General features: G+C 41.8%; 3 protein-coding genes and 1 long non-coding RNA gene across 8 annotated transcripts; 3 read left to right on the forward strand and 1 right to left on the reverse strand.

Moving 5' to 3' along the window:
- Positions 1-684: 684 nt before the first annotated feature.
- On the forward strand, positions 685-6,809 carry skor1b (SKI family transcriptional corepressor 1b). 2 transcript variants are annotated; one of them, XM_086209101.1, is made up of 7 exons: positions 685-2,397; positions 2,677-2,770; positions 2,864-2,968; positions 3,090-3,146; positions 3,690-3,764; positions 5,595-5,669; positions 6,203-6,809. In XM_086209101.1, exons 1-7 carry the CDS (start codon positions 685-687, stop codon positions 6,298-6,300), a joined length of 2,217 nt encoding a protein of 738 aa, XP_086065227.1. In that variant the 3' UTR covers positions 6,301-6,809. The 2 variants fall into 2 exon arrangements, with proteins under 2 accessions (XP_086065227.1, XP_086065228.1); XM_086209102.1 differs by having other exon boundaries at positions 6,206-6,809.
- On the reverse strand, positions 2,705-8,415 carry LOC147258972 (uncharacterized). The gene is made up of 4 exons (XR_015117114.1): positions 8,360-8,415; positions 7,292-7,464; positions 5,296-5,341; positions 2,705-3,109 (listed from the first exon to the last, which is right to left on the reverse strand). It is a non-coding gene; the product is annotated as an uncharacterized LOC147258972 (long non-coding RNA).
- On the forward strand, positions 7,447-17,752 carry pias1b (protein inhibitor of activated STAT, 1b). 4 transcript variants are annotated; one of them, XM_086209103.1, is made up of 15 exons: positions 7,477-7,509; positions 9,856-9,912; positions 10,065-10,497; positions 10,637-10,721; positions 10,932-10,979; positions 11,667-11,757; positions 11,854-11,988; positions 12,105-12,210; positions 13,131-13,204; positions 13,471-13,631; positions 14,305-14,438; positions 14,513-14,690; positions 14,796-14,935; positions 15,581-15,618; positions 15,714-17,752. In XM_086209103.1, the coding sequence occupies exons 1-15, from the start codon at positions 7,486-7,488 to the stop codon at positions 16,038-16,040; spliced, it is 2,031 nt and encodes a 676-aa protein (XP_086065229.1). In that variant the 5' UTR covers positions 7,477-7,485; the 3' UTR covers positions 16,041-17,752. The 4 variants fall into 4 exon arrangements, with proteins under 4 accessions (XP_086065232.1, XP_086065229.1, XP_086065230.1 ...); XM_086209104.1 differs by having other exon boundaries at positions 10,035-10,497; positions 15,714-17,751; XM_086209106.1 differs by lacking the exon at positions 9,856-9,912 and having other exon boundaries at positions 7,447-7,509; positions 15,714-17,751.
- Positions 17,753-18,585: 833 nt separating this feature from the next.
- Positions 18,586-23,988, forward strand: morf4l1 (mortality factor 4 like 1). Its single transcript, XM_086209107.1, has 12 exons — positions 18,586-18,736; positions 20,152-20,198; positions 20,281-20,348; positions 20,446-20,532; positions 20,870-20,947; positions 21,070-21,095; positions 21,194-21,285; positions 21,980-22,081; positions 22,190-22,278; positions 22,399-22,571; positions 23,358-23,442; positions 23,526-23,988. The coding sequence occupies exons 1-12, from the start codon at positions 18,697-18,699 to the stop codon at positions 23,608-23,610; spliced, it is 972 nt and encodes a 323-aa protein (XP_086065233.1). The 5' UTR covers positions 18,586-18,696; the 3' UTR covers positions 23,611-23,988.
- Positions 23,989-27,230: the final 3,242 nt, after the last annotated feature.

The raw sequence follows: 27,230 nt of genomic DNA on the forward strand, positions 1-27,230 counted from the left end.
GCGTGAGTGGGAGATCCGCCATAAGTTTTTCCGTCACTTTGCTGTCAGGATGTGTGTGTGTGTGTGTGTGTGTGTGTGTGTGTGTGTGTGTGTGTGTGTGTGTGTTGGGGGAGAAGGAGGTGGAGGGGGCGGTATTCTAGACTCACTGCCATGTGGAAACCAAGCGCACACACCCGCAGCCGAGCAGAGTGAGAGGAGGACAGCGAGCTGGAGGGAGGCGGTGCTGCACGCGGACAACTCTCCTCAAACATCTTCACATCCTCCAACACACACATACTCACACACACACACACAGCGCGCACACACGCACACACACACACACACACACACACACACACAGATCTCGTATTGCTCGGTTTGATCACCGCTTTCCAGTTCAAGACGGAGGGGAGCTGCTGCAATATCAGAGGTGAGTTCTGGAAGCTTTCAGCGAGCTTCGTAGTTTAGCTCGTGTTGCAACTTCAAGCCACTGATAAATAAGGAAAACAAACCATGTAGTAAGAGAATAAAATAAAGGTAAATAAAAAATAGGCTTCGACTAAAATAGTTTAATTATCGTTGTACAATATTATGTTTGTCTTTGTTTAAAAGACTTCGAATTTTTTAAATTATTAATATAATAAATATGACTTTGACTCACTCGTGTCCATGTCAAATGTGTCTCCAGCTTCCAGGCCTCCCAACATGGACCCCCTTCCTGCGGGGCGAGACTCCAGCTCCTCGCCAGCCTCCAAGCAAGAACTTTCCTACCCGACCTCCAACAACCTGAAACCTAACCAGGTTGGAGAGACGGTGCTGTACGGAATACCCATCGTGTCTTTGGTGATAGATGGCCAGGAGAGACTTTGCCTCGCGCAGATCTCCAACACCCTGTTGAAGAATTACAGCTACAACGAAATACACAACCGACGCGTGGCGCTCGGGATCACCTGTGTCCAGTGCACCCCTGTCCAGCTGGAGATCCTGCGGAGAGCCGGCGCCATGCCGATTTCCTCCAGGCGTTGCGGGATGATCACTAAACGCGAGGCCGAGAGACTTTGTAAGTCGTTTTTAGGAGCTCATTCGCCACCAAAACTTCCAGAGAATTTTGCCTTTGATGTGTCCCATGAATGCGCCTGGGGGAGTCGAGGCAGCTTCATCCCAGCCCGCTACAACAGCTCGAGGGCCAAGTGCATCAAGTGCTCCTATTGCAACATGTATTTTTCTCCAAATAAATTCATATTTCACTCGCACCGCACACCGGAGTCAAAGTACATGCAGCCAGACGCAGCCAATTTTAACTCCTGGAGGCGGCATCTTAAATTAACAGATAAAAGCAGTCCAACAGATATATTACACGCATGGGAAGACGTGAAGGCCATGTTTAACGGAGGCAGTCGTAAGAGGACGCTGCCAGGCTGTGGCTCGGAGTCCAGTTCTCCGTTAAAATCGCAGAGATTGAATATTCCCCAAGAACCACCCGAGATACCTGCAAAAATCCTCAGCTGCGAGGAGAACCGGGGCGGGATGCCGAGCACACGCAGCTACCCGGTCATCCCTGTGCCTAGCAAGAGCTTTGGGATGCTGCAAAAGATCCCACCGCCGCTCTTCCCGCATCCATATGGATTCCCTGCTTTCAGTCTGTGCCAGAAGAAAGAAGACGGTATAATGGGAGAGCAAAGCAAAGCCAGCCTCCCTGGTGTCCTCTGGCCTGGTACCAAGGACAGCGCCTACCACTCTTTCCCCATGTTCTGGCCCGCGGCGGGCGCGCTGCCCATGCCTCCCTACCCCCAGACTGCGCACAAACCTCCACCTGATCTGCTGTCCTTGCCAAGACAAAGTGACATGGACATTTCCGAGCACACCGACCGGAGCACCAACACGTCTAAAGACAGTTTAGTTGAGAACGAGCGATGTTCCAGCACCCAGTCCACGCGCAACGAGGACGACAAGTCCGGGGACGAGGCGAGGCCGCTGGAGGGGTTGACCCTCACACCCCGAAAGATCAGCTACGTGTCTGCGTTCAGGCCCGTCATTAAAGACGCCGAGTGCATCGCCAAGCTGTACGGCAACAGAGGCGTTTATAACGGATGTCGCACCGGCTATTTATCACCTGACTTTTTAAGTGAGAGCTCGAGCTACCGGTCCATGTCTCCCTGCGTGGACAGCGAGGGCGAACCGGACGTGGATGTGGAGACGAATAAAACAGCAGAAGACGAGGACTCCCGGCCTCTGTCCTCCGCATGTCCTCGGACTCCTCCTGGATTGGCTCATAACGTTTCCTCGAACGATTCGGACTCCAAAAACGCGCAGGAAGTTGATTCCCAGAAATCGAGCCTCCACGTGGGCCAGTCGTCTGACAGAGAACTGCAGAGCAAGCAGTTATCAGAGACCCACATAGCTGCGTCTTTCACTGAAGTGAGTGACTTCTGACGGACCAACACACAAGCTGTAATAGTGCTCTAAAGACGGCTTCTCTCCTGTGTGTATTCTAAGCAGATATACGTGTGTGTCTAAATGTGTCTTATATGTTAAAACAGCATGTCCAAAGCATTTAGAAAATAACTCCTTTAAATAAAAAATACACAATACAACCTAGAGTATATTTTTAATTTTAATTTTTTTTTTTTTGCTTCATTATTTTGTCAAGCCTCAATTATTCAAACACTCAAAGAAGTGGTGATTCTTTCTTTTTAGGTGTACACACCGGAAAGGGGTGAGCTGCAACAAAGGAGCAGTCCATATCAGTTCAGACCTGCCAATTACCAGACTGGAGTACTTACAGCACATGGTTAGACAACCTTTTATGCTTTCGTTTATTTAAAAAAAATATATTGTTAAAAAGGGGGGAAAGGAAAATTACATCGATTTATGTTCTCTTAAGATGAGAGTGCAAGTAAAGAGGAGCCGTCCTCTACGGTGGAGGAGATCGAAACGAAATGTTTTCACGAACAAAGCAGCGATGAAAACCAGCGAGAGCCGGATGACGGTGAGTTCCCGAGGTCAGCGGGGAGGACTTGACACTGTGAGAACTCTCGAGGCTGTTGTAGGGGGTGCGGGTCCTTCTCCTCCGATCAGATATTGAAATTAAATGTATTTTGTGTATTCAGGCGACGCGCCAGTCAGAGTTCTGCCAACACAAAGAGACATACAAAGTCTGGCAAAAGGTAAGAGATTATTATTATTATTATTAATAATAATAAATAATAAATATAATACAAATTATATAGTCATTATTTCTTAAATTATTTTAATCCACAAAGCTCCAAACCACTTCAAGGGAATAACTCTTCAGCCTTTCAACAAAAACAAAGGCTGCTGTTTTTTTGTTGTTGTTTTTGGTTTTGGTTTCTTTGATTATTTGGGTTGTTTTTTTTTATTATTATTCTTGCAACTTTTCTTTCCAGTCCAGTCAGCAACCCCCTCAGTGGGTTCCTCAAGGCCCTGCCACAAAAACCCTTCCTATACCTGAATTTTGCTCGTGCAAGTTCACCTGACTGGACTTAAATTAAATTGAACCTTACATTCTTTTTTTTTGTCTTGAGTTAGATTAGGGATAGGTGTGCTGCAGGCCTAGGAAGACCTGCTCTGCATTTAGAGAGTAAATGATGCTGATGTCCTCATCACTGTTATTGAAAATAGGAAACAGTCCCGCAAGGAAGGGGCAGCTTGTGCTTTCTCACCTCACATGTTCTCTATCTGCTCTTTAGAGGAACTGCAGAAGCAACTGTTAGAGCAGGTTCAGCTGAGGAAAAAGCTGGAACGTGAATTTCAACATTTAAAAGGTAAGTTGCCCCCCCCCCCCCCCAGCAAAAAACTATATCTGCCCCACTACTTCATTTAGCTTTTTTTTTATCATTAACAGTTATTTTATAGACAGAGACTCAAAAGTTTTTGTGGCATGAGCCTTGATGGTGTTAGTGATTCAGGTCAAAGCCTCCTCAGTGGCGTCCATGTGCTCTCTCTCCCCTGCTAAAGGGCAGCCATCCTCCAAAAACTAAGTGGTTCAGGGACACGCTCTCCTGTGAGCAGGTGTTTTCGAAACCCCTTTTAACTCCTGATTTGAGGGGATTATTATTTTAACCCTCTGCCCAATGGCACCCCATGCATCCTTTTAACATTTATTTTCTGAAAGGAAAAGAAATGGAGTTGCACCCATTTTTGGAGCTGACTTGGATTTACAGAGACACCAGCACACTGAGGAAAGAGAATTTGCTTCAAATAAGCATGGATTTTGCTTTATGTGTTATTCAGAATTTCTTTTTTTAATCCGAGCTGGCAGAGTTGGAATTTAGGCTCTTTTGTAAACGTGGTAACGTATTTTAATATTTTACATGTTGGCTGAATGTTTTACTCACTCAGAGGAAGCCTCATGTAGCTCAATAGCTGCAGGATTTCTGAAAAAACTCATTCTGAGTGAGTTTTGAACTCCTCGACAGCCAGTCGCCCAAAATCAACTCTTTACACCTGTTTCTCTGCAAGACTGTCACATTCTTGGAGACTGAAATCATGACTCAAAAACATAAAACTGTAGTCAGTGGCTCTAACAGTCACAAACAACATGTCTTTTAAAGTTGTTCGGACGGTGAAAAATGTTAGATATTTAGAGATGATTAAAAATAGTAACATTACTTCTGGAGATTTGGCTTTTTAGTGGTGATTTTGAGCATTCAGAGCAAAAAGAAATGCTGTGTAATATCTCAAATTAAATGTGTGATGTCTCACCTTTGTGAAACTAACTGATATCTTATATCTCAGAACAGAAAAACGGTCAAGTCACTGAGTTCTAGACTGAGACACCTTTCAGGCGCTTTCGTGTTTTTATATTCTGGGTTCCTTTTGTCACGCTACGTTAATGTACGTTCCCAGTGTTCTCATGGTCTCACAATACCCTGAATTTGCAAACACATTCTTTTACTGTACATTCAGCAGTACTGTTTGCATTTTTCTCGAAATAACACAAATGTGTCTGTCCAACGTTTATCACTTAATTCACTTCATACGAAATTCCAACGTTTGATCCGTAGATTGATTTCAGAACACAAACGAGCTTCTTCTCCAAACATGCTTGTCATAAATCACTTAACTAATGACTTAACACACCTTGGCAAAGAATACAACATTTGTAAATGTGTATATTTTAAATGGGTGAATTTTCAAAACAACAATGAGACTGAAAGTAGATGTTAGATACTTATTTCTATTAATTACTATTAAAAAGTCTCACTTTTAGTTTTGATAAATGCATTTTGCAACATTTACACACTGACTGAGTCTGTGGAGCCATGTGGGGACTTCGGACGAGCTTTGTCTTACCATTGGTTTTCTCCTTGAAAACAGCGCCCCCTACATGCTGAGAGACCTGCGGAACCGTCAATAAGAGCATCGTTATTATCAAACCCGAGGGCTTCACAAAGACCTCTTCCATCAAAACGAACCCCACTTATCAGTCTAATATTCTTTTATTGATAATGTTTCACATTGATTCCCACACAGTTCCGACTCATATTTTAGCATCTCAAAGTGAAGGAATGGTTTTGGGTTTTTTTTTTTCACAGGCAGTTGTGTTGGAATGCTGTGAGTTCAGAATTAAAATGTAAACTTGTGTTCCTCAGATAACTTCCAAGATCAAATGAAGAGGGAACTGTCCTACAGGGAGGAGATGGTTCAGCAGCTTCACATCGTCAGAGGTGAGAACAATAAAGTAATAAAGACGGGGGAGATCCACCACATGCGCTCAGCTCGGCCCTGATCCCCTTCTACTTGCCCACCTGACTGATAACAGCATTTGTCCCGTATCATTAACTATTTCTACCTATTAGAGTCACGGGAACGACATTTAAAAACTGAAGTGTTTTTCTCCCGTCAATTTAAAAAAAAAACAAAAACAAAACCTCACCTGTCTAGTTTGGATATTTAGGTTTTTGATTATTATCGCTTCTGTTTTACGCCGCAAACAAATACATACCGAAGGTAACTGACGCAAAAATGAAGCGCAGTAACCGCGATGGCGTAGACGCACCTCCCAAGACGACCTGTCAAACATCGACCCCGAACTCGTTTCTTCCCCAGCGTTCTTGGCCTTCACTCGGTTGATCCCTCCAAGCTGAAAGCAGCGTCTTGCACAGATGCAGCCGAGTGCTCAGCCCGCTGTGTGTAATTATCCACTTATTTGCGCATGCACGCTCGAGCACTATTGATTGTTTTATGTCCTTCTTCATAGAAGCTCACGACGCTTTACACCATTTTTCGTGCAAGATGTTAACTCCCCGCCACTGCACTGGCTCCTGCTCCTTCAAATCTCCTCTGCTGCCACCCTGAATGCGGACACACCCGCAGCTTCTGTCCAGCCTCCACTCACCCAGTTCACTCCTGTAATTAATTGTAATATTAAAAAAAAAAAAGTGTATCAATACTCTGCATTTATGTAACCATCTTGCATACGGTGAGATTTATTTAACTAAAATAATGAATGATATTTATTATTTGTGGCAAAGTGCAATGACAATGTCCTGTAATAGTTATAGAAGTTGTTATTTCGGTTTTCTGTTGTTCATGGCTCCCGATCCTCTCAGTACGCGTGTTCTTCTTTCGGTAGCTGATTTAACTTTTGGGATATTATGCACTTTAAACGAGTGATGGAATTAACTACAAAGACTGTGCATCGGAGAATTTCTAATTATTTGTAGACCGGAGTTGGGCGAAATTAGGGGTCTGCCATCTTGTATTGTGCATATTCTATTAAGTATATTTGCTCATCTCATATTTGTTTTCATCTGTCATGAATAAATCCTTTTATCAAAAGAAGTGTGGATTATTGTCCTTAATGTGCCTTTTCCAGACGGTTCTAATTCGAAACATTTATCAATCATCATAACCTACACAAGTAATCACGTTTAACTTGTGAGAAGTGACAGTTTTGTCTCTCTCCTTAAATGTAGCTCAAAATCAGTGGATTAATTACAATAACCTGCAGGTAATTTCCACTGCTGATAAATAAGGTTTGAGGTTTTTTTTGTTTTGTTTTTTGAACAATCACATAATTGTATAACAGATATTGTTAAATGTAATTGATCCCGATGTGGCTTTTTTTTAAATTTGGCGGTAAAGGGCAGACTTACAAATTTTCACCTTGATAGTCCTCAAAGCAAAATAATAGAAGCGGCAAAACATCATAAACTGGGCCGAGCTGCCATGCTTCAGAGACATGGACGTCATCGTGATTTGATCGTATAAAGGCGTATGTACTTTTTAGATCAAATAACAGTGAAAATGAAGACACGAAATTTGATAGGATTACCTTCTGTCTTACCTTAGTGAGAACCAACCTAAACTCTTCCATGAAATGAATCGACGTGGCCACTGACCGTTGACCTGCCGTGTGTAGTGTTTTTTTTTTACGTGACAGCTGCGCCCCCTGCTGTGTGACGTGAGGAAGTGGCAAAATTTCGAACTGCCTCTGTCCCCGGAGGATGGCTTTTGCGCCTGCGCACACAATGTAACAAGATGGCGGAGAGTGAGAAACTGAAGGTAAAGCGAGTCCCTACATTAGTTTGACAATTAGACCTTTCTCACTGTCGGTTTTGATGTTTGGGTCATAGCAGCATTGTTACTTGACAGTAAAGCACCGATAAGTGTTGTTATTAAAGCATATAATCCCAAGATAGCAAAACAGCGGAGACTAGACAAACTGTTAGCCTGCTGGCTAGCTCGCTAGCATTAGCTTTGTTATTGTTGCCGACGGTCCGTTAGGCAGTTTCTACTGTGCGGCTTACCTGCCGATAAGGCCACATATCAGTTGAAAGCTGATATGAATAACACTTTTATGTCAGCGTTTTGAACACACCGTCACAGTTGTTTGAGTCAACTGACATCAACACTGATAACCCGGGCGGACGGCAAAATCTTTTTTTAAATGGGCTCTGTCTATTCCCTGGAAGGCAATCGCAATGTAGCTATTTCGCGTCTTATTTCTATTTGTATAAGTTGGCAATACATATATAGTCAAGTCAGCTTCAAGGTATCAGTTGCTGGCTGATAATGTAACACAAATGTAGTTCAGTTTGGTTTGAGACACAACATCACAGCCAGTCTAGCGCTGGTAGCTAGCTAAATCTACGCTGTCTCCTTCCACCCTCCCGTTATCCAGTTGTACTGTTGTAATGTACAGTAAACAGTGGAAATATAATTTAAAAGTGTTCTTTTTTTGAGTGCACCCTTACCTAACATATATCTGCACTGTTGTCATTTCTTTGCCATTGACTATCACTGTTATACAAATCACCATAACACGATATTAAAGACATCATAACGGTGATGTGAAGCACAATTTATACAATTCTAAAAAACAAAAAATTAAATAAAAATAACAACAACAAACCATTTGGCTCAAAGAGTTCTGCTGTTGATGATCCCTGCATCTTGACAATGAGTGTAAGCGCCATCAGAATGTGTGCAGCCACTAAAGATTCTCCTGTTGCAGCATTTAGTGCTAATTGGGCTCTTTAATTAACACACAGATGACCTTAGCTGATAACCACTGAGGTAATCACTTTGCAGTGATTATCAGCCAAGGTCATCTGGGCCGATTACAGACACATTCGAACTTAGTAAATGTTGCAGACTGCCTTTGATACTATAAAGTCTTTTCAGGGTGTGATAAAAAATGGCATGTAGGTCAGCATAGGTTTACCTACATGATATATGATAACATAATGACCATATCAGAAATGTTAGCCTTTGTGTTGAAAAGGTTCATTGCATGTGTCTCAAAGTCAAGGTGCTGATTAAGCTTTATGTTTACTAACTAACTGGTGTTCCCTTTTTTGACTGTTGCTGCTCAATTTCTTATTTTGTTGAGACACAGAACCCTGTGTCCATAGACTCAGCTATGTTGTAAGATGTTTCTGTTTTTTTCCTCTTGTTTTTTTGATAACTAACAGCAAAAGGCAAGGCTGTGACTTATTTGATATGCATCAGTTAATCTACCTATTTTATCATTTAACAAATTAACCTCTTTTTAAAAACGAGTGAATAATGCATCTCTTCATAGAGCCCACAGGAATGAATTCGTTTGACTCACGAGTCCAGCCAACAACAACCAGAGAATGGTTGGAAAATGATTGACACTATGACTCAATGATGATGGGTTATTGATAAATATTAAGTGTAAATCAGTCAGCTGTTGGGTCTCCACGGCAAAATAAAAGCATACTATAGCATTATGTTGTAGAACAAGTCTAAAGCATTTGAATTATGACAGATGGTAATAATGATATTGTATCAAGAACTAAGTGTTGTCTCCATTTGTTTTATTACTTACAGCATATAGTTACCCTTTTTGTGGCCCAAGTTTTAAGTAGATTTGTTTGAAAGATCTGCTACTGGGTTGAACTATGTCTCAGGCTGACTCTTGCTGTATCTGAATCATGAATACACTCTTCAACCAAGTGTTTGGATTAAGATACTGGTGCAGTGTTGAAAACACCATAAGAAATGCAAGTGTTCCTGCTCCAAACATGTTAAAAGGGAATAGTCACAGCTGTCAATAATATGCAAAATAATGAGGAATGTTCATGGTATAGAAATAATAATAACCCTTTTGAACCTTATGGCTGTACACTGTGCACGTATATGGGGCGACATGACTGTTTTATTAGAAGACTTCCATTAACAATGAAAACAAGCTAAGCTGATCAGGCAAGAGGATCACATGAACTACATACAAATGTAGCATGATGTGTTAAAAATGATTGAAATCAATACTCCAGTGTACTAGAGGCAATCTGAGGCAGCAGTGCAGCATTATAAGTTTCTTTTCATGACAAACCTTAAGTTACAATGATCTATGCCTGTTCATAATGTCTCTCCTGGCAGTGTAAACAGCAGGAGTATCCTGCAGCAGCCACTTTCAACACAAACAGAGATGTGAAAGTAGGTAACAAGATCTGCTCTGTCAATGTGATGGACTGTGTACGTGCTTGGTGTATTTAAAGCATTAAGGTCAAAATGAGAAAAAAAAAACTTGATTCTTTATCTCTGTGTATTTGTTCCAGAGTGTAATTTAAGTCTTCGTTTTTCACCAGCAAATGGTAATGAGCCTTCGAGTTTCGGAGCTCCAGGTGTTGTTGGGGTATGCAGGACGGAATAAGCACGGGCGCAAACACGAACTTCTGACCAAAGCTCTCCACCTACTAAAGGCTGGTTGTAGTCCTGAAGTGCAGATGAAGATTAAAGAGCTATACAGACGGCGCTTCCCAATCAAAATGGTTCCACCGGTGGACCTAGCCATGCCCGGTGTTCATTCTGCAACCAATCTGCCCACCGGCCTCGCACAGCTTGGATTTGACAGCCATGGTTCCCCGTCGCCTTTGTTGCCTGTTTCTTTACTTGGGCCTAAGCATGAGCTGAGTCTGCCTCACCTCCCGTCGGCCCTGCACCCTGTACACCCTGATGTCAAGCTCCAGAGATTGCCATTCTACGACGTGTTAGATGAGCTCATTAAGCCCACCAGCCTGGGTGAGTCTGCCACCACCTGCTCAGCCACTTTCTAGAAGTTCATTATGAGCTGACACAGATTTTGGCCTGTAGTGTTTGCTGCAGGTTTCCCCTCTGACTTCTCTGTTCCATTTGTGGTTCCTTTTTTTTTTTTTCCCAGCCTCAGACAATAGTCAACGGTTCCAGGAAGCATGTTATGCCTTTGCATTAACACCACAACAAGTTCAGCAGATCAGCAGCTCCATGTAAGTGAAAAAGCTCTCTGGTGTTTGTCTCTGTGTTCATGAAAGAATTTATGAAAACACAACAGTGTCCTGTAAAGGTCACAAACAAAGAGACTCAAACTTGACAGTACACAAATGAGGAAGTAGGGTTTGTGACACCGTTAATAACCTTAGTTCAACTGCTCTGACCAGATTTACCTGACTTACTCTTTTTTTTTTCCAATTCTTTAGGGACATCTCTGGGACCAAATGTGACTTTGCTGTTCAAGTCCAGTTGAGGTATATCCAACAACTTCTCTGCTGAACATATAAGCTTGCTTCATTAGGTTATCTGTGTTAAGTTTTGAGGCAAACAGAAATGGCCACATCTTCATCATACAACTGCGTACATAAGGTCAAAAACTTCAGCAAAAGCTTCAACTTTACTCTTTTTTTTAGCTTTTAGCTTTTAATGATGATAAAGATAACAGTCAAGATTGAATTTTATTGTGGAACAAGGTATGTAAGCACACTTAAAGTTGCATTCATATCTTTGACCATTATGAATAACTGAACGGACACACTTGACAAATCAAGGTGTTAAAAATTACAGCATTTGCAGAAAATATATGAAATGTGTCTTGGCATTAGTCTAGAATTTTTGTAGCTTACAGGCAAGTATGATGGGATCCATGACTTCTGGTCTTACATCAAACTATCAAGCTAAACAGGTAGACGTTGTTGGACACTTGAATAAGATTATTCAAAAATATGATAAGTTCTCTGTAGGGATGAATGCCATCCATTAAGAAGTGCTCTCCTATATCATAGATGGAGATGGCTGCTCTTGACACAACTGCAATGGTAAAAAAATAAGCAAGCAAGCCAACCGTTTTTAAGAGTGGCAACTTAACAGAAACAATTGCTTTTGAGATTTGTCACTCGTCATTTGAGTCTCACCTTTGTAACCCTGGTTCCTCTTTCCAGATTTTGTTTATCGGAGACAAGCTGTCCCCAGGAGGATCATTTCCCTCCCAATCTGTGTGTGAAGGTTAATGGAAAACCCTGTAATCTCCCGGTGAGTCCCAAGTCATTAGACTTTGTTGTCATATTGTCATTATCACTCCACTGGGTACTTATAACCTAAGGCATTGATATCTGTTGATACCTGCAGGGTTATCTTCCTCCCACCAAAAATGGAGTTGAACCAAAAAGGCCCAGTCGCCCAATCAACATAACCTCTCTCGTTCGACTGTCCACCACAGTCCCCAACACAATTGTAGTATCGTGGACTTCAGAAATTGGGAGGGTGAGGAGATCCAGTACAGAATACCAGAGAAGCTTTATGTTTCTCTCAAATATTTAGGAGGAAATGAGTCACTTCAGCATGACTTCTTGACTCACTGTTTTATCTTCTTTTGCCAGAGTTTTTCTATGGCTGTTTATTTGGTAAGACAACAGTCGTCTGCAGTGTTATTGCAAAGACTACGGGCAAGAGGAATTAGGAACCCTGACCACTCAAGAGCTCTGAGTAAGTTTGCTTTGTGGTAAAAACTCAGGGGGGGGGTAAAAAGAATTGATTGGGATGGGAATTCTCATCTGTAACTATTCTGAATCACTTTATGAATCACTTATGTTAATAATCTCTGATACCTTGACATTAATACCAGTTCCTGAACAGTTTTTTTTCCCCTTGACCTAATTTTAAGAATTCCTGTCAACCAAAAGAAAAGGCTACACATTTTGATACAGATCTTTTTTGAGTAATATTTTCAGCTCTTTTTAAAATGTATTCATGTGTTATAAAACTAAGTGTAAAAATGAAAACCTTCAGATTAAATGACTGCTCTACCTCCTGAGCTGCTCTCACTTCAACAATAAATGTTAGGGCACAAAAGAACAAGACTGAAAAAGTACAATAAACCAGTAAAAACAAGGAGTAGGAAGTTATGAGCAAGTGTCTACTAATGCTGCACTGCATACAGAGGCGTCGCTCAACAGTTCTCCACATGTCCGCTCTCTCCAGTTACAGTCAAGCCCACTCTGAATTTTAATGTGTTGCTAAATGTTAATGTTAACTGCTAAGATCTAAGACATGGCACTGACCTCCTCAGTAATCTCCTAAGCAAGTAAAGTACTTAACATATGTTTTGCTACATCCCATAGCATAAGGAAAACTCACATTTGTTTGCTTTCTCCCAAAGAGTCTGAGCACACTAGAAGCCTTGGGAACATAATCTCTTACTTAATCAGGAGCTGATTACGGTCTTAATTTTCTTTAGTCCTTTTTTGGACACTTGGAAAAGGCTGTTTGTTGACCTACTGAAGTTTTCTGTACCAAAGCATCATTGATGAAAGATGTGGGACCTTTGAAACAACATATTTTACTCTTACAATAAACATCTACCATTTATGTATGAATCTTACAGTTGTGCTTGTCCTTCCCTACAGTCAAAGAGAAACTGACAGCTGACCCAGAGAGTGAGATCGCGACCACCAGTCTACGAGTGTCTCTCCTGTGTCCTGTAAGTAGTCCACTGTTCTTAGCTTATCACTATACCAGAAACACATTATTTCTCAGTTCAGATGTCATAGGACCTTTTTCCAAACCAACAGAATGCACAAAGCAAGAAAGAAGAGATTGGAAAGTGGTGCTCTGCTGTGGTTCTGCTCTATAGTTAGCTAATTATTGTCAGGGTGTTTCATCTTTAAAAATGTAACTTGCCTGAAGCTGTAGCAACCCTGCTTATGCCATAATTAGGAGTGACGTGTTTTTCTGTCTGCTTTAAAGCTGGGTAAGATGAGGCTGACGATAGCTTGTCGAGCGATGACGTGCTCCCACCTTCAGTGCTTCGATGCTACACTTTATATCCAAATGAATGAGAAGAAGCCGACCTGGGTGTGTCCAGTCTGTGACAAGAAGGCGCCTTATGAGCATCTCATTATTGATGGGTGAGTGCAGTGCTTGATTACTCTGATGATGGTTTGTGTCAGAATGTAGGTTTAAAGACAAACATCAGGTAAGAGCTTTTTAGAAACATTTGGGTTTGTGTGATGGCTCCTAAAGCTGGACCAAACTAAGCACCAAACCAAAACACCCATTCTTGTAAATTAGATTCATTGACACAATGCAGGTTCCAACCATAGGAGCTCCAGTGAAAACACACCGACTCAACTTTTGCAGCAGTTCTATGTCACACTTCCCTAGTAGATTACTTTTTAAGAGGGTAATTCTTCAGTTTACTTGGCAATCACCAAGGTGGGGGTTTGAATACTTGCAGCTGTGAAAACTTTGCAGCATTGTGGAAACCTTTTAATATGAAGCATTGTAGAGTTTTTAGGTGCCTAATGAGCCTTCAGAAAGGAATGCGAGGGTAACCTCAGGTGCGAGTAAGATGGTGCCTTATACGTGAGAATCATGCTCTAAAATACTGCAGTTATTGTGTTTAACAACTGTGCAAAACCAATTCCAGCAGATGAAGCACAACAAAGACACCATTTTAAAATCATTAACTGTGTTTATTGGATTTCCAAAACTTGATTTATCTGGGACAGTGAAGTAATTCAGCCAAATGGGATTCTGGCTGCAAAGTTGCCAATTTTTGTTCTCTTATTGTTGTCACAGGTTGTTCATGGAAATATTGAATAGCTGTTCTGACTGTGATGAAATCCAGTTCAAAGAAGATGGAAGCTGGTCGCCCATGAGGTCCAAGAAAGAGGTGCAGGAGGTGTCTGCTTCGTACTACGGTGTAGACAGCGGTACGTGTCTCACATTTTCATAGTTGATCCTTTGTAATCTTTGAACTCAGTGTGAGTTTACTGTGTCTTTGCAGATTTGTCTCGAACAGAAAGTCAAGAACAGAAACGTGGATCATTGAATGACAACAGCAAGAAAGTTGATGTGATTGACCTGACACAGGATAGCTCCTCTGAAGATGAGCTTGATGATGAGCCGCCTCCTAAAAGGCCCTGTCCATCACTGTCACCTGTCTCTCCGCCTGCAACAAAAGGGTAAGTCTCAGTCTCAGTCAGAACACCATAACAAATGTACTCCTAGAATTGTCCAGCTTTTCCCTCCAGTTTTGCTCACTAAAATGGTCTGGTGTTTCTTCTCAGCGTATTGAACCTACACAGCCAGGCTTCACCTGTGACCAGAGCTCCCAGTATGCCCCCTGTGGAGACCAGCTACATTCCTCCACCTCCACCACTTATCCAGGATTACCGCCACTATTATCACACAACTAGCGACCTTCCAGGTAGGCCCATTACTTTATCTCCTCCTTCCTAGCATTAAGAGACCACATATGGGAGCAGTCTAGAAAACGTGTAGATAAACATCCTATAACAGGAGTGTGGGTCAGTAGTGGCCTTACTGTATTAACTACCTTTCTCAGTTATATAATGGCAGCATTGTTCTCTGAAACAAATAGATTTTAAGTAGCAAAGCTCTTTTATCGACCGAGTGCAGTCACATTGACACGTGCTAGCCCCATTTCCTCAAACAACCTCTGGAGCTCAAGCACAGCAAACATGTCTGCAGCTGGTTGAAATAAAACTGCTGCGTTCAATAATTGACCACTACAATACATCAGCCTGTATTTGCACGGTTGAAGCCACTTGTCAGTTAGTAAATGCTACAACTCCTAGAGATCCAAGCCATTTTCTGTGTTTTCCTTCTCAGCTTCTGAAAGTGAAGGGGGTTACGGGTGACAACTTATTCTCTGTTTAGTGAGGAGAGCAGTTTTGATGGATCCTGGACTATGGAACAGTAGGGATTCAATGGGTTAGCGTCATCTATGTAGCTGCTGTGTAGTCATGTTAGGAAAGCAGGCATGATTACCGTTAAAGATTCTTCCTGTTACTGTCATACTGAATTAAATATCCTCTGTCTTTTCTCACAGATCTAAGTTTCTTCTCCTTCCTCCAAGGCGACAATCAGGTACTAAACTAACCCATGAACATGAAGACATCTTACTACGTACAGTGAATTTTAGTTCCGCTCTTTTGTAACTTCCATTCTTCTCTGCCCATCAGCATTACAACATGGTGATGGCTGCTGCGGCAGCTGCATCGGCCTCAGCTTCAGAAGACCACGACTTGCTTCTCAACCGTTTCTTGCCCTACGGTTCCTCTCCGATGCTGCGGGAGCAGCCGGGCACCCCAGGGAGCAGCACGCTGGCAGCCACCAACGGAGGCAGCAACAGTGGCAGCACCAGCAGTTTGGTGTCTTCCAGCAGTCTGCGGGACCGTGACAAAGACAGAGACAGGGACAACCACCCAATCTCAGGATTGTCAAGGTCCTCGGTGGAAGCTGCAGCGGCTATTTATGGTTCCATATCTGACGTTATCTCTCTTGACTAGATCCACGCAGAACTGAACCACAAGGGAGACCTCTAGAACAGAAGTTCTTTGTAAATAATGAAGAGGAAGATGAAAGAATACAGTACTATGTACAGAGAGGAAAATCTATTTTCAATTTTACTTATCATAAACTTAGGACGCTTCTTGTCCGGTGAGTTTCTTCAGTTGATATTTTTCTGTGAATACTGAAGACTTTTTCACACCTCTTCATGTGGTCCTTTGATTATATTGTACCTTTTGTACTTGGTTTTTACAGTTTTGTTTCAATATTCCATGTCTACGGCATTATTTCATTTTAATGTGTGCACAGAACCCTCATGAGGTGACACCTTCTGGAACACGACATTAAGAACATAAAGAAATGGGCATTGTTATAGATGTACAAAAGGTAGGTCACAGAAAACAGGTAGACGTGTAACATGTTAATTCTCTTAAAGTTTTGACAGCAGAAAGATCTGGCCATTTTTGCCTTCACTGTAGGTTCTTGTGTAAGACATTCATGCTGTGGTCATATTATTTTTAAAGAATTATTTATGATGTAAATTATGTTGGATGTGTTTTTTAAAGAAGCATTCCCTTTGCCTATAGGAATTGTTGCCACTAGAAATGTACAAGCAAACACTAGATCCTTCTGTTGTCAGAACTCTGCACTCTCCTTCTCTTTGCCTTTTTCACCAAAACAACGAACAAAATATTATAAATTATGTTATTTAAAGTACCTAAAAAGGTTTAAGAAAAAAACAACAACAACAACTCAGTATTGTTGGAAGGTTCTCCCTCAGTACTAGTGAAAGGGTTTGGTTTGCTTTAACTGGACCGTCATACAGATCTGAGATATAGAGTACTGTTGAAGTACATCTCTTACTTATGCGTATTAAATGAGTAGTACACTACTACAGCGAAGTGGCCAGTCAGCGACAACAAACCTCTGCTCTCCTGGATGACGAGGCGTTTTTTTCTGGTCCATTTGAAGAGGATTGTTCTGCCAGTGGATCGGTGACATTTCTTCACGTCTTTACAATTCATTTTAGCACTTGCTTTTCTACACAAAGGCCGCGCAGGGCAGTGAAGCATTTAGTTGCGGTAAACACTTCAGTCGTAGTTTTCAGCCTTGCATGTCTCTGCAAATTACCTGAAAGCTCACCTGTGTGAGTGCTGTATGCTTTCCTTTGCAAGGTCACAGCCGTTTAGTTCTTTCTTTTTGTCGAGTGTATTTGCAGCAGCCTACAAGATAACTGTGACAGCTTAGTGTTTGAGTGATTCACAATATGTTTTGGCCCAGAAGATAAAACCATTGAAGTAATTATGAACACCTCCCCTCCCTTTATTTTTTTTCTTGACTTGTGCTTACACTTAGGATTATTTATTATCATATATATTTTCAGCATTTGTTTGATTCGTGGGTATGCATTGCTGTCATTGTATGTGATATTTCTTTTGTAATTATATAATTAATGCTATTTAAAAATGTCATTGTTGCTTGACACGCATTGTAACATTTTCTGTTTCCCTGTCTGTTTTACTCTCAGATGATGTCAATAACTCAATAGAGGCTTTGATCATTTTGAACCGCTGCAAGGTCTCCTGTGCTGTTTGATATTTGTAAGGATTAAACAGATAAGAAAGTGCATCTTTGTAGCTGGTCGGTCGAGATGAAGTATAGACAATAAAAGAAACAGTTCAAGTACAGCCAGGATTTTTAAAATCGTTTGAAATTTGCAATGGAAATTGCAATTCAGCTGATCCAAACCCATTTGAGTGAACATTTCTTGTGGAGAAATGCAGCAGTGTGACGCCTCAAAGATAAATCTAATGTCTGAACTCCAGCTGATGGTGGAAAATGGGCCAAGGAACAGCCTTGTTTTTCAGGTTAGAAGTAGAATATGGAGAAGTCCCAGGATCTTATAGGTATTAATTAATTTTATTTTTCACTTAAACATTTAAAGATGGTGTTTCTTCATCTCAAACTTTTATGAAAAAGTATATTTTCCTTTATTTTTAGAAATATTTACATTTATGATAGTTTCATTCACGAATAAGATAAGATAAACATTTATTTGTTTTATTTGTCTCTCAGTGGGGAAATTGGCACTGTTACAGCAGCAGAAACAGCAAAAGCAGGTGGAAAAGTACAAGAGCAATAAGTAGCAGAAACTAATAAACTATAATACACAACACATCAACTACAATAAATACTAGTAGTACAAGTATTGAATATTGGTTTTATTCTGAAAGGGAAGTAATATCCTATTACGTTGACATTGATAAAACAAATCAGGATATTAAAAATGATCATTTATGTTGATGTGTAGGATTTGAGGTGGATCCTGATAAAGGTTTCAGTGGGCTGTGATTGGCCCCTGCAGTGGTCCGGCCTCTCCTGGGGTCCCCCAAGGTGTGTGGATTAGTAAGAAAACCTCTAGGAGGACGCGTCAACTGCAGATGTTAATATTACAACGACAAAAAAATGGAAACATGTCTAAAATTGGCATCTAAAGTCACTTTTATTGCTACATCAGCAGGGTTTCCATGCGTATACTTGGTCGCATCATCATACGTCATCACGTCGGTCATGACGTCTTTTAGAGAGCGGCGCCGTTTCAGACTGGAATGGGAGCTGGCGATTTTTCCCATATTTTGATAGTTTAATCCGTGAATGGCGCCGAAACAGGACCCGAAACCTAAATTTCAAGAAGGTAAGAGGATGTCCATTCGTGGTGAGATTGAAGCCTGGTGAGGGTCAGCGTTCACGCCGCCTCCGAGGACCTCCATGTTAGCTAGCATCATGATGGACACAAACACTGCCGCCATCGAGGAGCTTGCTGCTCCTGTAGCTTTCATTGTTGTTGCTGTGAACGCTGAACACGAGCAAGTTTTATCAGCCACACCAGCTGTGCATTTATTTCTATTCATAATATAGAGAAGTGTTACAGTAAAACACCCTCAAAGTTCATTGATTAAATCTTCTTCAGCCTCCATTAAAACCGCCTTCACCACCCACTTCAGTCTTGTCACTGTGCTACTCATTAGCTCCCAGCTTCTGTCTTAGCCTGATTCAGATGTCTCGTCGGTAGCAGAACTATCAGGCCAACGATCTTCTTATTTTTCTGCTTTGATGCTAAAAAAATTATTGGAACTGTCAATGTAAGTGTGCCTGAAACTGAGAGGAAAATACATTCAAGACGAAACCTGTAATGCATCCAAATCTGATTAAAAGTAATAACAGACTGTAATCAACCTAATAAATCTGAAAACATGGCGAGCATTCAGGGAAGTCGTCAAAGAATGATTCCCTCAATCATTACAGTTATACCTCGTGACTGAAGCTCTTTTTAGTATTGTGCCGTGTGATTGTATGAAAATTTCACCGGCGTGTTTTCCAATTGATTATATTTACTTAGTTTGCATGGGTCTTGTGTATTTGCATGTGTTTCTCTCAGTTCCACTGTGCAATGATACCATTAAAATAAATCATCACTTCTCAAAACATGTAAATGAAGCAGTGTTTATCATCAGTGATCCGATTCTCAAATCGGATCACTGATGATAAACAATCGATTTGAGAATTAATATTTTCTCTTCCACTCCAACATATTCATCTAGGTGATAACCCGGCACATGTATGTAGAACGTATGTGTACACCCTGCTGCGTGCGTTTGTTTGAATGCGTACGTCCACTCAGATGTATCCATACATGAAGAGAAATTAGTTTAAACTAAAAGAAAATAATAGTGCAAGACGACAGCATTCAATCATTCATACATTCATTGTCTTCTGTTATATCCAAATTTATTTTCCATTTTTATCTTGACTGTGTCAATATCCCCAGACATGTGAACACATAAAGCAAAAATTCAATTAAAGTGTGTTTACATTGACTGTCAATACACGTGAACAAATGTTGGCAGGAGGTTTACTGAAATAACCCAGAATGTCTCTGCAGTCACTGTGAGTAACAGTGCCGTTCCGGGAACTCTGTGAGATGTTAATGTCTAAAGAATGGAATTTGCCAGTTAGCAAAAAAAGGTAGTAAGTAGTTTATTAGGCTTTACCGTCTGATGTTGTTGGACCGCCCTCATGCTGATCTGCTCATCTTCCCACTCCACTCAGGTGAAAGAGTGCTGTGTTTTCATGGGCCATTGCTCTACGAAGCCAAGGTAGGCTGCTGAGCCCGTCTCTGTCATCCTCTCCCGTGGCTCTGATCAACCCGCTCTGACCATGAATCCTGTCTCTTTGCAGTGTGTTAAGATAAACATCAAAGACAAACAAATCAAATACTTCATTCATTATAGTGGGTGGAATAAAAAGTAAGTTTTGGTTTAAAGTGAATGATGTCTCCTGAAGCTTAGCACGTCAAAGATGTTGTAAAATCCTGATTGTCCTCTTTTGTGTTTTATCCCCCAGTTGGGACGAATGGGTTCCTGAAAGCAGAGTGCTTAAGTATGTGGACAGCAATCTGCAGAAACAGAAAGAGCTTCAGAGGGCCAATCAGTAAGAACTCTCTCACTTTTCTTTCCAATGTCCGTTTTCCCAAACGGAATATTTTACAAATGCCACATGTAGTTCACCATCTCAAAGACCAACCATTTTTTCGAAAAACAATTTGGTCATTTGTCATCTAGCTTAAGTTTTTGTTTTTTAGTTGTTGTTGTTGTTGTTGTTGTTGTTTTTGAAGCACAAAACAAAACAACCTAAATTACTAATATTGACTGTGCTTACTTACTTGTTGCAGCTCTGCTCTGAACTCTCTGTCTCTAATGGTGATGATGTGTTTTTAAAGACCCAAGCACCTGAACCCTCTGAAGTGACGCCTCCTTTCCTCTTTCAGAGACCATTATGTAGAAGGAAGAATGAGGGGTGCTGCACCAAATAAGAAGATACCTGCTGCATCGCAAAAAAATGATATGTAAGTGTCATCGTTGTGTTCTCGCCTGCTGGGGTGTTTCCTGACTCATGGTTCAAGAAGTGTTGGATGTATGTGCTGTTTTCAACTGTTGTACTTTTTTTTTTTTTCTCTCTCTCTCGTAGAAAAACCAAAAAGAACAAACAGAAGAGTAAGTAGACGCTGAATGGGAATTAGCGTTTCTGTCCTTGTGTCATTTTTGCACTCTCAGCAGTCTCTTATGTGATTGAAATGTGTGTCTGTGTCCAGCTCCTGGTCCAGGAGAAGGTACGAGTTCAGGAGGAGACCTGACCCACCCTCCACGGAAGAAGAGGGCGCGTGTTGATCCAACCGTTGAAAGCGTGTGTTCATAAATCTACTTTGTTGTGTTGTTTTGTCTTGTTTTTGTTTTTTTCCTGGAGAACACACACACACACACAGAGAGCCAGTCACAGTCCGGCAGATGAAAATGTCTGCAAGAACAAGGAAATAAAGGGCGTGGCAAATATTTTGCTCTGGAATGACCCAGAAATAACTGCTCTCTGGGTTCATTGTTGGAGCCTACTTGCAAAAACAGCCGGCCTTCACAGCGCCAGGGCCACCTCAGTTTGACAATTAACAGGTGGGGGGGGGGGCACAGGACACATAGGAGTTCACTGTTGGTGTTACAAGTTATTTTTAAAAGCTCTTAAAACAACATTGCACAGAAAAACATTCGACTGCTCTGGAATCCCTCTTCCATTGCAGACATTGGTGTTAATGAAGTGAATCATCACTTCCATTGATCCTGCAGAGATTCTGGTGTGGTGTCAGGTTGGATACTAGAGACTTTGTGGTAGCTGGATGACCAGAAGGCTTTTTTCTTGTCTTTTTTTTTTTTAAACAAAAGCCTTTGAGTTGTTAAAGGACTTTGACAGAGGTGGCAGCCAGTAATACTGAGGTGATGGTCCACCGTTGGGGGACACCAGCAGGAAAACACCTGGTGTCTGAATACAGAATCATGTGGGCTGTCCTGGAAGTAACAGAGTAAAACGTCTTCCCTCTGTTCCTGGACAGGAGGAGACCTTCATAAACAGAGTGGAGGTGAAAGTAAAAATCCCAGAGGAACTGAAACCGTGGCTTGTGGATGACTGGGACTTGATTACGAGGCAAAAACAGGTCAGTGGCCTAATTGGACCTTTCTGTCACATCGCAAAAAACAAAACAGTGTTTGTTGGGTTTTATGCGTTTGCCACATTTCCCCCATTTGTGTGTTTCTGTCTGCAGCTTTTCCATCTACCTGCCAAAAAGAACGTTGATGCAGTTCTCGAAGATTATGCAAACTATAAGAAATCAAGAGGGAACTCTGACAGCAAGTATGATGGCTGCTCCCCTCTCGATTTATTTTGGAAGCTTCCCTTCTATTAAAGTCATCAGTGTTTCTTGGCTCTGCTGTGAGACTGAAACTCTTCTTCTTCTTCTTCTTCGCTGCTCAGGGAGTTCGCTGTGAACGAGGTTGTCGCTGGTATCCGGGAGTATTTCAATGTCATGTTGGGGACACAACTTCTCTACAAATTTGAGAGGCCGCAGTATGCAGACATCCTGGCCAATCACCCAGATACGTCTATGTCTCAGATCTACGGAGCCCCTCACCTATTACGGCTTTTTGGTACGGTCACAGATCCAACACCGCACACCTAGCAGAGTCAAGATCCGTCCAAGACGCAGAAAAGTACAAATATTTGTGGTGCTTCATGCCTGTGGTACCTGCTTTTAAAACCAGAAAGTGCTAGATTTGGCACTAAACATTAGCTTTTGCACTTGACTCCACTCTCAGTTTTGCTTGATTCTGGAGAGGTTTCTGCCTGTTGATCGTGGCAAGCGTAGGGAACTTCTGATGGCACTCAGAAAGCTGGTTAAAAATGTGGAATGTTCCCCTTTGAAGGGTTAATTTTTAAGCTTCTGAACGTCGTCCATCTGTCTTTGCTCCACCGAGTCACTGTAGCATGAAAGGGCTGCGTTTGGTCTCAGGACAATCTGGAATTTTCACTAATACCGTATTCTTCCAAATATAAGGCAACCCCTGTTTCGTATTTGGAACAATACGGTAATTGAATCTGCTGGAAGTCCGTCGAGTAATGGACCGTAAGAATGTCTTAAAATCCGTCCTGGCTTTCATTTTCGATTACTTAAAAGAAAAAAAACCCATCAACAACAAAAACATGATAATTGCTGCACAATTCAAGCTATTATTATTTATGACAGCAGCTTTCACTTGCTCTTGTGCTTGAAAAAGCGGAATTTAATAGAAACGAGCATCTACCTCAAAGGCCTTGCTTCTGAAACTCATGAATGACCTCCTTGTGGAATCGGGAGTGGGAATATTGCAGTATTTGTAGATGAGGTCAGAGGTCACGTGGTGATTAAATCTCTGCCTCTCTTTGGTTGTTGAAAGTGAGAATCGGAGCCATGCTGGCTTACACTCCCCTGGATGAGAAGAGCCTGGCGCTGCTGCTCAGTTATCTTCAAGACTTCCTCAAGTGAGTATTCGTCTTTTAACGCGACCCCCATCGCTTCGTCGGCAGCAGAAATAAGTGAAACGAGTGATGTCGCTCCGTTCCAGGTATCTTGTGAAGAACTCCGCGTCGCTCTTCAACGCAAGTGACTATGAAGTTGCCCCTCCGGAGTATCACCGCAAGGCAGTTTAGGGGTTATTTTAGGATCTGAAGCCTTTTGTGAGCGGAGGTTTGGAGATGACATTCTTGCCTGTCAAGAGGATGGGATTTCACACGGAGCCTTCAGAGAACAGATTGTGTCAAATCTGTCAGTTATCAAGGAAGAATTGGACCAAGATGTCACACTAATCTGGACATTTCCTTTCATGTGGAAAGCTGCTGTGTACGCTGTCCCCGGTATGTTTTTGAGTACCACTTTTTAGTTTTTAATGTTCTCAGTTTTGTCCGGTGATTTCGTCATTTCACTTTTTTTTTTGTTTTTGTTTCTTTTTTGGTTCCGATGCTGGCTAAACTTGTCCTGTCAGCTGTCGTGTTTTTCTAATAAAAGCCTGTTTTTTTTTTCCCCTCTGGTTTTCTGTCTTTTTTTGTTGTTGTTTTTTTTAAAGGTTATTGAATCACTGCGTTAACCTCGGTCGCATCCCCCTTTTATTTATTTAATAATTCATTCGTTTGCTAGTTTTTCAACAGCTTCAACAATAGCCGCTTCAATTTAACACGCAAACGAGAAGCGGGAGTGAAACCGAAAATGAAGTTGCGATAGAGACGCACCAAAAAGGGAAAAAAAAATCATTCGAACTGAGATTAGCTGAACCAACACAGATCAAAACGAATGAGCCAGTAATCAGTTCAGAGCCAATGTGAAAACACCAATATGTTTCAGTAAATGGCTATTAAATATTTAAAACTTAATTGAGTGCTCCAACACTAATAAGACTGAATTAATTTTTAATGTTTATCCAACGTGCGGAGTCGTTAGTACTGAGTGACTCCGCTCTGATGTTTGGATTGACCGTATCAATCGCCTGCCAGAGCTGGGATTGAAACCATGTGGTGCAGAATGAAATGTAATATGCTGTCAAAGTTGCGCCCGTTCTCCTCTCGCCTCACCGCTGAAACGTGCTCGCTATAATTCCCCCCCCCAGCAGTTGTCTTTGACTCTGTTGTGTCTCTTGACATGAAAAGAGAGGCGGAATATTAGTTTCAGACTGATTTGTGGTTTCATCTGCTGCTTATGGCGAGAACAATTCTGAGAGCGTTTGGAGAAGAATTTCTTTAATCCAATTTCCCCAACCACCCCCCCACCCCCCAGCCTTAACTTGGAGCAGATGTGGTTGGACTGGCCTGTGCTCTCAGATCACAGCGCCCTGATGGGTTTTTACAGCTCATCACAAAGACAGACACGTACGCTCTGCGGATCTGTTCAGAGACACCTCAATGCCTGCTTCCTCCTTGGCTCTGTTAACCTCTGCGATTAACGCTCGCCGTTAGAGGCCGGGTCACTCAGAGGCTTCTCCTCTCTTGTGCGGGCTTTCATGTGACCCTGGTGACACGCAGTCTCAGTGCTGTCATTACCCCTGTAGATGAGAAAGCCATGCATGGTACAGCTCCGGCTAATGAGGCTGCCTCAGGTCTGACTGATGGCTTCTGCAGGTTTGTTCTCCAATGTGTCATCTGGTCTGCCAACCTAAAGACACACCAAGGACTCGCTGCCCAGAGTTCATTGCCCTTCGGGGATCATCAGACGGGATTGTTGCATTGAAATGGAGCTGTGTTTTATAGATTAGAGCAAAAAAAGCTTCCATATGTGTCTGTGTAGAAGTGGACAGGAACAAAAGCCTTTAACTCCCGTGCTGCACGAGGTCACGGTACTGGAATATTTCCAGTTTGATCCCCTCTATAGCTCTACTTAGTGTTGCGCAGTTTACAGATAATGGAAAGCTACTGTGGGACGTTAAAAAACAACATAAACTTTGTGGAGGGTTGCACTGATCTGATGGTTGGTGTCGGCCTGCTACTGACCCAATACCGGATCAGATACCATTCACACCTAGATGTGATTCTGGTCATTTATGGCAGAAAATGACTGTTGTGTTTTCCTGCTACTGCTCTGCCTCTCTAAATATTACTTTGAAGTACTCTACTTAACACAGAAACGTGTAGTATTGCTACACTGACACCTGTACTACTGCGGTGTGCAAGTGTACTTGGTGAGGTATAACCTGTGACAGCCACTAGATGGCAGGATTGTACAGAAGTGGAAAGCAAACCAATCCTCCATCTCTGCTGCATCTGATTGGTTATTGATTGGTTCCATGAGGTGTTGACAGGTTTTCAGTTTGTCTCTGATGTTCTTGGCTCCTTTTGATCCCTCTAAAGTTTAACTTCTCTTCCCGGGGAGCAAATAAGACAAACCACTCCTGGAGAGAGTGAGTTACGGAGACGATGTGATGACAATAAAACATCGTCATTGACTCCCGGTTGGTCGAGAACCTCCAGCAGAGGACGCCGGGGACTCCAGCAGTATCAGCGGAACTGACTGACGAAAGCCATTTGATTCCTCAAGAGCGTATCCATCTGCTTGAGACCCTTTGAGGTGAAAAACCACCAGGGTTTAATGTGGTTGTGAATGTTTCCCCAGACTACGAGTTAGTGGTAGACTAATTACACAGTGGGCACAGAGTGGTAGTGGGCGGCTGCTGCCAGAGCCTAGTGTGACTGTGTGTCATTAGTATTGGAAAAGTGTATTTGCCACAAAGAGCTGCGGTCACTCGGAGCCATTAAAACATGAAAGAACATACCCCGCTCTTCTGGAGAAGGAATTTGCGAGACATAAACAGCCTGTAAAATGGAAAACTACCTCTGTGTCCATTTGTTTTCCTGAAAGGCGGCCAGATTTGGTAATTCTGACTGAAATTCTTTCCAATAACAGAGAGCCGGTCCAAATAAAGGGGCAGGACTGTTTGATCCATCTGCTTTCGATGCAATAGTAGCAGTTCTGTGTGGAGGATCTCACTCAGCGGGAGGCTAAGACATCGAAGAGGCCTCGGAGCATGTTTGGGCTTTTACTCAAATTACACATTAGTTTAGTCATGTGTGATGAGCCTTTCAGGATCCTCCACACTTGGCTTCAGTTTGCCTCTGTCGTAGCAGATATGAAAAAGAGAAGCTAAATATTAGTTTCATGCTGAGTTGACTTCTTCATTTGTTTTAGCTTCTCCAGGACCAGCTGCAACATTAGAAGGTACTAATGTGTTTCTCTGCAAATATAATATCTTATATGACAGCTCTCAAACAGGTCTTCTTCGAAAGGGCATTTACCTACGAGTACCAGTAAAAAAAAAAAAAAACTAAAAACTAAACTCTTCCATGGGAAATCATCTTTATGACATAAAAAGTGGAATTTTACCCCATAATTTTCACTCTTAACTTCCTCGGACTCTTTGTCCATCAGCGTGAAAACTTCTTCAAATTTGGACAGATGAAAAGGAAAATCAAAGGTCAAGGTCAATGTGACAGGAACACATACCTGGCACATTGCTCAATTTTTTTTCCAAAAAAAAAATTTACTTTTTTATGTCAATCTTAACCTTTTAAAATTGGTGAAGATTTTTTTTTTAATATAAGAATTTTGCTCTTTTTTCTTTTAAATCCCAAAACTGTAATTTACCACCAGAATATTTTTATGTCAGGTTTCTTTATTCTTCGTTTCCTCTGCTGATGGTAAGGGAGTGTGGTTTGAGTGGCATAGTCAGACACCTTGTGTGTGTTTTTTTCAATTTGACAAACAATAAATTGTCTAATCAAGCAGAAAC

Source organism: Aulostomus chinensis, chromosome 7 (assembly GCF_037954235.1).
Source record: "Aulostomus chinensis isolate RoL2024-O1b breed Wild chromosome 7, RoL_Achi_v1.0, whole genome shotgun sequence".
Lineage (NCBI taxonomy): Eukaryota > Metazoa > Chordata > Actinopteri > Syngnathiformes > Aulostomidae > Aulostomus > Aulostomus chinensis.

What these genes read in the sequence shown, in the direction of transcription:
- morf4l1 (XM_086209107.1), top strand. Translation starts at nt 18,697, where the DNA reads ATGGCGCCGAAACAGGACCCGAAACCTAAATTTCAAGAAG. An exon ending in TATAGTGGGTGGAATAAAAA is followed by an intron (nt 20,349 to 20,445) that starts GTAAGTTTTGGT and finishes TTTATCCCCCAG; the next exon opens with TTGGGACGAATGGGTTCCTG. An exon ending in TATCTTCAAGACTTCCTCAA is followed by an intron (nt 23,443 to 23,525) that starts GTGAGTATTCGT and finishes GCTCCGTTCCAG; the next exon opens with GTATCTTGTGAAGAACTCCG.
- skor1b (XM_086209101.1), top strand. Translation starts at nt 685, where the DNA reads ATGGACCCCCTTCCTGCGGGGCGAGACTCCAGCTCCTCGCCAGCCTCC. An exon ending in TAGCTGCGTCTTTCACTGAA is followed by an intron (nt 2,398 to 2,676) that starts GTGAGTGACTTC and finishes CTTTCTTTTTAG; the next exon opens with GTGTACACACCGGAAAGGGG. An exon ending in CATACAAAGTCTGGCAAAAG is followed by an intron (nt 3,147 to 3,689) that starts GTAAGAGATTAT and finishes TCTGCTCTTTAG; the next exon opens with AGGAACTGCAGAAGCAACTG.
- pias1b (XM_086209103.1), top strand. Translation starts at nt 7,486, where the DNA reads ATGGCGGAGAGTGAGAAACTGAAG. An exon ending in GAGTGTCTCTCCTGTGTCCT is followed by an intron (nt 13,205 to 13,470) that starts GTAAGTAGTCCA and finishes TCTGCTTTAAAG; the next exon opens with CTGGGTAAGATGAGGCTGAC. An exon ending in GAGCATCTCATTATTGATGG is followed by an intron (nt 13,632 to 14,304) that starts GTGAGTGCAGTG and finishes TTGTTGTCACAG; the next exon opens with GTTGTTCATGGAAATATTGA.